General features: G+C 36.0%; 1 protein-coding gene across 1 annotated transcript; it reads left to right on the top strand.

The window, feature by feature from the left end:
- The first annotated feature begins 272 nt into the window (after nucleotides 1–272).
- On the top strand, nucleotides 273–8,332 carry LOC119353140 (isoflavone reductase homolog). Its single transcript, XM_037619728.1, has 4 exons — nucleotides 273–654; nucleotides 6,221–6,461; nucleotides 6,589–6,792; nucleotides 7,782–8,332. Exons 1-4 carry the CDS (start codon nucleotides 325–327, stop codon nucleotides 7,946–7,948), a joined length of 942 nt encoding a protein of 313 aa, XP_037475625.1. The 5' UTR covers nucleotides 273–324; the 3' UTR covers nucleotides 7,949–8,332.
- The last annotated feature ends 3,815 nt before the right edge of the window (nucleotides 8,333–12,147 follow it).

The raw sequence follows: 12,147 nt of genomic DNA, 5'->3' as shown, positions 1-12,147 counted from the left end.
CAATTGCCGATGGAACTTTGTAATATGCGTGAACTGTCGAGCCATAAATCATATGTGCTCATAAAGAAAAGTAGGTATACCAAATAAACGACAGCGCATCAATGCAACCTCAAAATCAACCACCGTGATAGAGCTGCCGTACACGTAATATCAGCTAGGGCCTAGGGCCGTACACGTAATGTCACCACCAACCAACAAGATTGACAACGATTTCACTGACCGATGTCCATATCTGAAGGTCCCAACCAGGTTGACACGCCAGACTTCGGCATAAAAATAGCAGTCCGGGCAGCAATTTGCATCTAGCTTCTTCTTTTGTGAGGCATGGAGAAAAGCAGGGTTCTTGTCGTTGGAGGCACGGGCTACATCGGCAGGAGGATCGTGAAGGCGAGCTTAGCACAGGGCCACGAGACCTACGTCCTGATGAGGCCGGAGATCGGCCTCGACATTGACAAGCTCCAGATGCTGCTGTCGTTCAAAGCGCGGGGAGCGCGGCTCCTGGAGGCATCCCTCGACGACCACCGGGGCCTCGTTGCCGCCATGAAGCAGGTAGACGTGGTGGTGTCGGCCATGTCCGGGGTTCACTTCCGTAGCCACAACCTCCACCTGCAGCTCAAGCTGGTGGAGGCCATCAAAGAAGCTGGAAATGTCAAGGTAGGCTAACTCACTCAGTGGAATTAATATGTGTGTATATATGCATCTATAAGTTACTGTGAACTTTTTCTCGCAACATAAAAAAGTTTGCGTGCTCCATTTTTTTGAGGAAAGTGTAAAGTTTATTACTATTATTTTCCTTTTAGGGGATTTATTACTATTAGTTAGTTGACGACCTTCAACCGTTGTCTCTGTCCAACAAAAAAAATCGGATCTACTGGAAAATTACATTTCTATATACATGACAAGTTTCTCGCAGCTTTTTGTGCAACACAAACTCCCAGCATGTGCATTTGATCGACCTGTAGAAAATTATAAGTGGCAATTTCAAAATTCTTTTTTCATTACATGCATAAGAATATATGTTCGATACTCAATAAAACTGGTTTTTTTTGTGTGTGCATTTTTGGAGGATTCCATTTGCTATTCATCTGCTCAATGCTCTCCATTTTTTTCTTAGATACATAGAAAGAAAATGCAGAAACTATGTTTTGATCTGTCTTTACAAATGGACGCCAGCAAATTCTTGTGTGTGGCAGATTTCCATAGTTTCATTGCCACAAAATTAGAACAGTAAGTTCAGTCGCCAGGGCCACTGCAGAGCTCTTTGCTGAATTTCTGTTTGTAGATCTTGACAAAATAACGAGCACCAACCTCCAGTAAAATGAAAGCCTTTGCTTGGCTACTTTCTGCTAAAATATCATCTTCTCTATTATTAGCCATAACTGTTGGATTGACGTGGGTCACGGAAATTGAACACAGCAACAGCAGCGCTAGATCTCACTGTCCCCTTTTTGGCTGGTGCATTATTGGACCTTCACTCGTAAAAAAAAGAGATAATAACTAGGTTCCCTTTTTCTATGTCATTTCATTTATACCATTAACTATACTTAGTACCGTGATTTTGTATCTCATAAACCGCATACAAATAGAGTAGTTATTTGTTAAGATCTTTTGTTAGCCAGCCAAATAGACTATGTATCCCAGCAGAGGGGTATTATTTAAACTCTGTTCGAGACTATACCATGTGGAAACACATCAAAATTTGAAGGCGTGGAGGATATGAAGCAGTGGTCAAGATAGAGGGGAAAGCGGTACTGTAATAGTGTTGAACAATAGCCTCTCAGTCAACCTAGGAATCTCTGGTTCTAAGGTGTATTTTTTTTTAAGTTAAACTTTCTATGTTTAACCAAGTTTCAGAGGAAAAAAATTCCAGACCAACATTGCCAGAGTAGTCCATTAGATCCACCACGGAATGTTTTCCATATTTTCATTTGGCATTCTAGATACTGAAAAGAAAATCCCCATAAACTTGGTCCAATATAAAGATGCCTCACTGTTCAAAAAAGTAGTGCGCCTTATATTTTGGAAAGAATGAAGTAGATAATACTCCCTTCGTTCCATATTATTTGTTGCTCAAACGGATGCATGAAGCAGTAGAATATATTTAGATACATCCATTTCAGCCACAACTAATATGGGACGGAGGGAGTTGTACTCTAAGTTTAGACGTGTTACCCTTTGCAGAAATTGTTCATCTCATGTGATTAACAGCTCATGTTAGTTTGGATGTCTCATTTTTCAGAAAATAGTCGACAACAAAATGTGCACAAGTAGTTTCATTGCGGGGATATGCACAAGTAATTTAGCTAGCAGCATTGAATAGCTTCATCACCACATGAAATCATCACTTTTGTGTTGTTTGTTTTCACTGGTTTTATTTCCTTTTTTCCTCCAATCTTCCCAATAAATTTCCGTTGAGTGGTCTTTCGGTTTCTATTTTTCTTATTCCTTCTTTTATTTAATTTATTTCCATCTGGTTTTCTCCAGGTTTCTTTTTTACCTTTTATTTTTTTCATATTTTTTCACTTATTTCTTTTTCCTTTTAATTTTCTTTTCCATTTTAAAATTCGTGAATATTTTTTAGGATACATCGAGATTATTAAAAATTCTTGAATACTTTTTAAATATGAGAACATTTTAAAAAATAAACAGGCTTTTAATAAATAGTAAACTTTCTAATTTCAAGAACATTTTTGAAATACACGAAAGCAAAATACATGAACACATTTATAATACCGATGATATTTTTAAAAAGTTGTGTTTTCTACAAAAGTTGTGAACATTTCACTTAAAATTCTTTTATATTTTCATAACATAGTGGACATTTTTTTTAAAATCCTGTAACTACGAGTTCTTAAAATATGTAACTAAATTGTGGACCCTCTTTTTTTAAGAGAAAACAGGGAAAAGAGACATATAATTGCTCCAGTGCTAGAGCGTTGAAGTGCATAATCCGTCATTGCTATGTGAATGCCCTCCAGTACAATGTGCCGGAGGAGCTCGGGAGCTCTTTGTGACACTCTGTGCATCAAAATGTCGCCCAGAAGCAAAGAGCATCCCTACCTTTCCCGGTCCGACTAAAAACCAAATCGAGCGTAAAACAAAAATAGCTTGCGAATATACTGTAAATCGTAGACAACTAGTCTCGTTTTTTTAACACGGTACATATGCAAGTGCTCATATATACGCGCATACAATCATCCATATAAACGCACACACGCACACTCTACCTCTACGAGTACCTTCGAAAGACTGGGACGGCACATCATCTTGAAATTTCTCTGTAGTGGCGCGATTAATGTAGCATTGATTTTTAAATGTCCAATGTTTTCACAAAAATACGAACCTTTCTTAATATTGGAATGGAAGCGGATATTTTTTTAGAAAAAACAATTTTCGAAAATTCTGAACATTTATAGAGAAAGCTATTCTTTAAATCCAAACATTCTTTGAATTTTTGTAACAAATTTGAAACTTCATCATTTCTGAAACTAGATTTTTTAGAAAAATAGATCATTTTCGGGAAAAAAAGTAAGAAAATGGGAGCTTTTTTAAAATGTAAGAACAATTGTTCCAACATGAACTGTTCTGAAATTCTGAAGATAATTTGAAAACACAACCATTATTTGTATTTCCAACGAAAATTTGAAAAAGAGACCATTTTTTTAAATTTTGATGACACAAATAATTTTAGAAATTGCTAACTATTCTTGGAAAAGGGGAATGTTTTTGAATTTATGATTAAAAAACGAAACATTTTTCGAAATTCTGAAGAATTTTCAAAATTTCCGATCATTAAGAGAAAATATTCGAAGACAGAAAATCAAAATCAAAATAAAAAAGGAATGTGAAAAAGAAACCGAAAAAACCATGGAAAAAGAAACGGTAGATAAAAAGAAAAGAAAAATGGACCTGAACCGGTAATGAAGCTTAGAATGTTCCAAAAATTGAGTCCTACAGTATTTTTCTGCGCTGGTCCATTTAGGTTGCTTGCTCGCTCTACCCTATGCATTCCAGTGACATTTTATCAAAAGGCGCATCATATATACCACGGAGGAGGAGAGATCCTCTTCGGCGCCCTCAATGTCGCTTAGGCTAGTTGGCGCTCGAAGCTGAGCGGTAGTTGGCCACCCCAGCATCGCTCGCAACCAGCAACAAGCTCAAAACAATATACGGGAAGAAAAAAATCTTCACCATGTTATTCTGCAAGATGTGGGATTCAAACCTGCATGCCAATGCCCACCAACTTTGCACAATAACCATTGATGTGTTATATCTGAAAACAGTGCTATTTGACCCTTGTCCCGGTCCTAGTAAAAATTATTTGTAAAAAGAAAACATAAATTTGAAGAAGAATTCATGAATTTTAGATAAGTCATCCAAAAATTTTAAAATCATGGATTTACAAAAAAATGTCCACAAAATCGGAAAACGTTTTAAAAAAATCATGAAATTGAAAAAAGTTCACCAAATTTTGAAAAAATGTTTACGGATTTGCAAACGTTTTAGTTCATCGATTTTTGACAAAAAAGTTCATCAGATTTTGAAAAAAATCACGGATTTGAAAAAGGTTCATCAATTTTGATAAAATAAGTTCATGAATTTAAAAAAAAATCAGATTTTGAAAAAGATCACAGGTTTTTTAAAAAATATGAATTTGGAAAAGTTTATCATGTTTGAAAGAAAAATCACGATTTTGAAAAAAGACCATTGCATCCGTGACGTGGGCCACCCAGTAGTCGCCTCCGGCTGCTCCCTCGATCGTCCGTCTCTGGTAAGCTTTTTTTGCTTGTCTTTTGGTGATGTTGGTGAACTGAATAATTGTTGACAGGTTTAAAAAATAGGAATTTAAAAATATATTGGTGTACTCAGGAAAATGTTATCAAATTATTTTAACGAAATTATAATGATTTTAATATTTACAAAAAAGTGATTGTAAATTATAGTAAAGTTAATGGGTTGGAAAGAAATCACGAATTTGAATAAGTGATTGAAAATTTTGAAAAAAATTGAAAATGTGTTCCACCAATTTTAAAAATGGTCGTGAATTTTACAGAAATATTTATGTCTCACTAAAACTAAGTAATAGGTGAAAACGAAAGAAAACATGAGAAAATCTGCATAAACACAAAGAGAATTAAAAAATCACCCGCACTAGATTCTACATTTTGGAAACTTCCCAACAACGGGAGGAAGCTTCCCGCTCAGCTTATCTGGGCCTATCCATGAGCAAGGGATGCTAGAGCCGGGTGTGTGAAACTTATCGTCCTATTTGGCACCTAGGTAATGTCGACTCACCAACCCTCACTGCCTTCAAAAGGTTCATATACTTTTTTGTAAGTGTTTGCGATTTGATAACTGTTAACAAATTTAAAAAATATTCAAAAAATTAATAAAAAATCAGAAATTTAGAAAATGTTCATGAATTTAAAAATATTTGCTAATATAAAGAATTTCATGAATTTAAAAATCATGGACTTGAAAATGTTAATGGATTTTAAAATGTTCACAAATATTAAAAATATTCACCAACTTTAAAAGTGTCCATGATTTTTTTAATTACAAATTAGAGAAATAGTAGGAAGAAAACAAAAAGGAAAAACCGAAGAAAATATCAGTTAAACCTACGGAGGACAGGAAGGAAATCAAATAAACCAGATGAACAAAAGCCTTCAAAAACCTTCCATTTCCTGAAGTTCAATGTTGATGCAAGAGTTGTCAAGGTCTTGGCTAGAGGTGCGAAGGCGGTTGTGTGTGGGGCATATTAGCATAGGGGGTCCAATGTAACTGCTCATAATTTAGTTTGTGGCACTTTGTCGCCGTCTAGTGGTCAGCTTCTATGGCTTTCAGAGCCCTGGGACACCGCCATGGGGCCCATGAATACTATTGAATGAAGATCACTATTTCCCCCTATAAAAGGTAGGGCTGGAAAATAGGAGATGCAAACAAACTATTAGCACTTCAAAAAAATTCATTGTGGCGAGTGAGCTTGTCTAGGGAACCGATGCAGGTAACAAAACAAGCCCTAATCGGTGTGACAAAAAAGTTGCTAAAAACCACCTTTGTGTGTGTGTGTGTGTGTGTGTGTGTGTGTGTGTGTGTGTGTGTGTTTATTAAGAACATGAAATGTGGGAATCCTTCTTAATTCTTTTTAAAATTGATAGAGACATCATTAACAATGACCCCATGTCCATTTATAATGAACATACTATTTTACTTGTAGTGTTTCCTACCATCTGAATTCGGCATGGACCCAGCAAGGATGGAGCATGCCCTTGAACCGGGAAGGATCACATTTGATGAGAAGATGGAGATAAGAAGGGCGATAGAAGAAGGAAACATTCCCCACACCTACATTTCTGCTAACTGCTTTGCTGGTTACTTTGTTCCTAACCTGTGTCAAATGCGCACCCTTCTTCCACCCAAGGAGAAAGTTCACATCTATGGAGATGGCAACGTCAAAGGTACCGTAAGCAAATATTACTTGTACTATTTAATTTCTCCTAGTTTGTAAGACTCCTGCTTTTGAGTGTATTTGACTCCCTTCGGATTTCCACTTCTGATTGTGTATCGTTATATCATACTATGCAGCGATATTCGTTGACGAAGATGACGTTGCAGCATACACAATCAAGTGCATTGATGATCCACGGGCCTTGAACAAGACAATATACCTACGGCCACAGGAAAACATCCTTAGTCAAAATGAGTTGATTGCTAAATGGGAAAAGCTCTCAGGAAAGGTTCTTAAGAAAATTCCCATTCCGAGTGATGAATTCTTGGCATCAATGAAAGGTAAGAAAAATCATTTATTTGTTGAGTATACAGTATTTGAAATCTAAGCTTATTAGCACAAAAATGGTCAAAGGGCCACGTCGAATTTCTAGGAAAATATTACCGTTTTGTCATGCCATCTCCTAATTACAAGGACAATGGATTAATTCTGTGAAAATACATTTTGTATATAACCGTTTTTACTTATGGGGAATATCTTAGGACATGTGTACAACAGAATTATGTCCGACTTCTCCCGAAAATTTGGGACAGAGAGAAACATGACTTCATCTAGCCAAAGAATTATCACTTGACCTTAACTATTCTTTGTTTTTAGATAAAGTAGTTATACCTTGTTCACATGATTTCGAATAGTTTCTGTTTTTGACACATGAAATTATTTAAGAGTAACTAATGATTTCTAATAGTTTTTATTTTTGACTACATTAAAGAATAACTAATTAAATTATATTTATTATTTATTCCTATTATCGTTTATGAGGATGTGCAAGTCATCATCTCCATTTTAGATGACTCTCTTATTGAAGTGGAAATATATAATTAAGTGCATGATTTTCTCCACGGGAAATAGTAAATATTATCATTTTATTATTATTACTTCTGTTTGGAAGCAACTATTTAGTATAAAAACTATATATATTTGCACAATGAATTTTCTAATTTTATTTAGATTGGTCATGAACACACATTTAAATTCATATAGAATATAGCGATCAAAGATCTTTAAAACTAAAAGACCATAACAATGCATTAGATGAAATATGAAGTTATGTACATGATCATAAATTAAAATTAAATGCAGATTAGAAAAATGCGAGAAATATGATTCCCACCACCATAAGAAACTTTTTGTTATTGTGTTGTGCGTATTCATAATGTTTACTTAAGGTTGGGCAAAATATATGTTAATTTAAACCTCTTTTTAGAACCTTGCAAAATCTAGTTTCACCCCAATTGCCATACCTACTACATATTCTACTCGCATGCAGGTACAGACCTTGCTAACCAGGTGGGGATAGGGCATTACTATCACATTTTTTATGAGGGTTGCTTGACAAACTTTGACATCGGAGATGATGGGGAAGAAGAGGCTTCTCTACTTTACCCAGAGGTTCAGTACACCAGGATGGACGAGTACATGCAACGCTATTTATAACTACAAACTTTATAAACCTGAACTGTATTGTCTCAACGACACCAGCACACAGTATGCACCACCTATGTTTGAAGAAAGTTCCATTGATATGTTACTCAACATGGGCATAAATATTGAAGTTGTAATCAAGTTAATTATGTGTTATGTACCATCTTTAAGTTCTGTGGAGATTCCCTAGAAAAAAAAGGTGTTCCATGGAAATGGAAATGAAGACTCCATCAGTTTGCAATAGTGTGGATTCTATTTGTTTTAGCTTTGAACTTATAAAAAATAATATGTATTTGAATTAGATGTAAGGAACTTTCAATTTAGGATTGTATGTATATGAAAACTAGTTGTAGCATGCATGTCGCATGTTCTATCCTTGAATATTTCAGCCACTAATCCTTTATATTCTCCAATTTACGAATGCTAGCCAGTGCTTACATGATACGCGCAAAATGAAATAACCGTGTAGATTTAGGGCTACCAAGAGTCGAGTAAGGAGTTTCACCCTATACTCAAGGAGCTTAGTCCAGGTCAACAAGAGGACATTGGGTATGAGGTAAAAGCTTGGATGTCAAGGTCGTTGGATAGGTATGATAATGCTGCACTCGCTCAAGTTATTTTTTTCTTCATATAAAATATTTAGCCAAGGAGTAAGTACGGAGAAGAATGTTGAAGATAAGTAATCTACAAGGCTGGAATGACACATGGAGCAAGCTTCAGTTGAAGGACTATGTGATATGCCACAAATATATATGGTTGGAAACTTCATTTGACGCTAAATCCGATATAATTGTTGGAAGTGAGTACTCCCTCCATTCCTTTATGTAAGGTGTATTATTTTCAGCATGGTGACCAAGGCACATGATTATAAACAATTTAGGATGAAATTACCATGGTCTAATTTGTGGACTAGCGGCAAGTAAATCATTTTGTCTAGGAAAGGAAGAGATACACACAATCGGGAGAGAGATAGATACTTTCCTTTTTCTGGAGGGTCAAGATCCGAATTATGAGGAATTAGAACAGATGCACCTTACATTGTGAATTTTTATTAAAAAAACTAATACACATTATATAAAGAAATGGAGGGAGTATTTGTTAAGTTAGCAAACTGATGCTGACTACACACGTCGGCGTTGATTGTACCAGCGAAGTCGGCAAGAGAGAGACGTGATTCTGTTACAAGACATGATTTCTGAATCCCCCAAATAAAAAATGATTTCTGAATTTTGATCGATCTAAACAATCATCTACATCGGTGTCAAGTCGACGGCGTGCTGACAATATCTGAAGCCTATGTCTTGGGTATGATGATTCACTGTGGTTTCCTGGTCAAGTGCCAGCTTCCAATACACAGAGCACCAGACCAAACCATATATACTAGATCGGGAGCGCGCCTTGGCGCGAGGGTGCCGGTCCTAACGTTGTGGTCAAGTAGTTAATGCTCAAGTTAGTAGGAATTCAGCTTTAACATACGCATTCAAACATGATCACAAAATAAAAGAAGAAAAAATCACATGTGATACAAGAAAGACATTATGTAGTTCAACGTCGGCATGTGAGATTATTAGGCAGAATTGAGTAGTCGCTTGATTTCGAATGGGGAGATGTTCAATTCACCTGCATAGACACATTCATGTCTTAAGAAGTTGAAACTACCCAACTGTGGGCCTATATGTTTATCAAAAAAATAATCTTTGCTTATATATGTTTAGTCAAATGTTTGAAAAGGATTTCTAAATGCAAGCAATGGAGATTAGGGTGTTATCACTTGCCAAGGTCCTGTCACATAGACATGGTTCACTACATGTGATCTAAACCTTCCATTACTTTGTACGGCGGTGTTTTCCATAAAATTTGATCATACCAAAATAGGCAACAAATGTCATACATGACAGAGCAGTTATAATATCCGCGCAGGGTGCCTGGCTCATTGCGTTGTCCCATCATTTAATCAAAGTGTTTAGTACTCCCAAAGGGAATTAGCCAGATTGGTCACGATGGATTATCTCACTACATCAAGGATGTACCATAAAAAAGGCAGGATAACCAAGTCCAGTACATACAATTTTGTCAAAGTTATATATGCCAAAGGCCAAAGCAATTAGATATACCAAAAGAAAGGCAAACCTGATATATTTATTCAGTAGAACAGTTGATCTGGAAGCTCATGAATAAGAGGAAACATATATTGTGTTCCAAAAGTAAATCAAGAACAATGTTGGGTATACCAAAAGCAAGGTGAGTAGGAAATATTTAATCAGTACAACAAATGATCTGGAGGCTCATAATAAAAGGGAAACATTTCTTTGTTCCAAAACTAAGGCAGGACGATCAATTCACATTAAGTTAGATACACAGAGTAGAGTTAGACAACAAAATCAAGCCAGAGCGCATCTATACAGTTCAACTAAAGCATACTATCTGATAACTTCACTTGATTGTCTTCACGTTTGACTTCTCACATGGCACGTCACATGAACCTGCTGCGAGTATTTAGTTTAACCAATCAAGCCATAGCCAAAAAATCATGGATAATACGGTTATGTTCTTTTAACTGACCGCTTGTGGATAGTGAGCGATGGTTTGCCCCATAGTTCGCACCATATTGGTCCTATGCGTAAGAGTTCAGTCTAACTTGTGAAGAACAATCTATTGAACAATGGTGTGTAAGAGTTCATTTAACATGCAAAGTATTGAACAATGGCATAAGGCCAGCATGCTACCTCTTGTTAAGGTCCTCTCACAAAGACATGGTTCGCTACATGGAGCTCGACCCCTTGTCTTTTTGGCACATTGGCGTTTATGGCGGTGCTTACCTGAATATTTGAGACAACCAGCGTCGGATACAACATCGTTAATAGGAATTAGAGACAACGACGTTGGTACTCTATATATACACCCATACCTTCGTCATCACTGATGTAAATAGCGTCGCTGATTATCGCCCATTTCATAATGTGGTTATTACTGGAGTCCTAGTAATTGTGAAAGCAAAAATGCAAGAGAGTGGGATCAACACAAATCTAGAGAGAAGAGTCCCAACAAAAATAAAATATGGTTACTCTCATAAGTGTTAATGCGCATTTTATTTTGAACATGGTCATATTCAGTGGAGAGGGAGGGAAAAAGCAGAGCAAAGAAAATTGGTCAAGCTGAACTAAAATCACATATAAGCAGTACTTATACTTTAACTAAGCACGAAAGGCATTCAACACATTGTAATCTTGAAGCAAAAGTTTTTCGTAGGTAAAACAAATAATTGTTTGTGTCCTAAACCCATCGCGTACAAGAACATGAAAAATAGCAAGTGTTTTGGTATACTGAAGGATGCATCAGCCAAAAGGCTATGACTACTCAGTCTCAGTTTAGTCCAACAACAAATCTAAGTTTCTTTTCTTTCCAGCCAATCACAAGCATCCAAATATATGTGTACCAACATAGTCCAGTATCTTAATTAAAAGACACTCAAACAACATATACGGATTTAACTCTTTCTCAAAATATTACATGGATTTATCAGTCGATCCACAAGAAGGGTAGCTTTAGAATTTCCGTATCTTATTTTGTTCTTAATGCTAAATCCATTCAAGCTATTTATTTTGTACTATCGATCCAGTAGTCGCTGTACAGAAACATATTTTAATCTTCGTTCTAAATCTATGTTGCATGATGTCACTTGACAGCAGACCTATTCTCACAAGGCACAAATATTTACTGTCTCTAAAATATATATATTGTGCAAACATTGTCAAGGAAAGAGAACAGTAAGCATCACTGAAGTTCTGAATTTAAAATTTCAACCTTGGTGAAATCAAAAATAGCAGAGTCCAGTTCTCTTTGAAATGCATATGTTGTACCTCTCCCAATTGGTGTCTCTGGATAAGCTGTACTTTCCTGCCGTATCTGCAAATGTAAATGCAGATTTTCAGGCTCCTTTTCTGGTTAGAGAGAATAAGCAAGAAAAACTGATAAAAACAGATTATAGGTGACAAAACCTGGTAAAACCAAAAAAATAACCTAATAAAAAAAGATTATAGGTAACAAAACCTGGTAAAACTTAATGGTGAAATTTGCTTTGAAACAACAATATCCACATGTAAAAGAAATAGAGACGATATCTACTGAAAGTTTGCTGCAAATGGAAGAACTTTTTTTCATTCAGGTGTTCTTTTGATCATTGACGTACCTTGGACGATCATTGGCGTACC

Source organism: Triticum dicoccoides, chromosome 2A (assembly GCF_002162155.2).
Source record: "Triticum dicoccoides isolate Atlit2015 ecotype Zavitan chromosome 2A, WEW_v2.0, whole genome shotgun sequence".
Lineage (NCBI taxonomy): Eukaryota > Viridiplantae > Streptophyta > Magnoliopsida > Poales > Poaceae > Triticum > Triticum dicoccoides.
Note: the sequence above shows the minus strand (reverse complement) of the source record. Positions and strands in the feature narration are given on the sequence as shown.

Coding starts and splice junctions, on each gene's coding strand:
- LOC119353140 (XM_037619728.1), top strand. CDS start 325: ATGGAGAAAAGCAGGGTTCTTGTCGTTGGAGGCACGGGCTACATCGGC. Junction 6,462..6,588: donor TGGAGATGGCAACGTCAAAG/GTACCGTAAGCA, acceptor CATACTATGCAG/CGATATTCGTTGACGAAGAT. Junction 6,793..7,781: donor ATTCTTGGCATCAATGAAAG/GTAAGAAAAATC, acceptor ACTCGCATGCAG/GTACAGACCTTGCTAACCAG.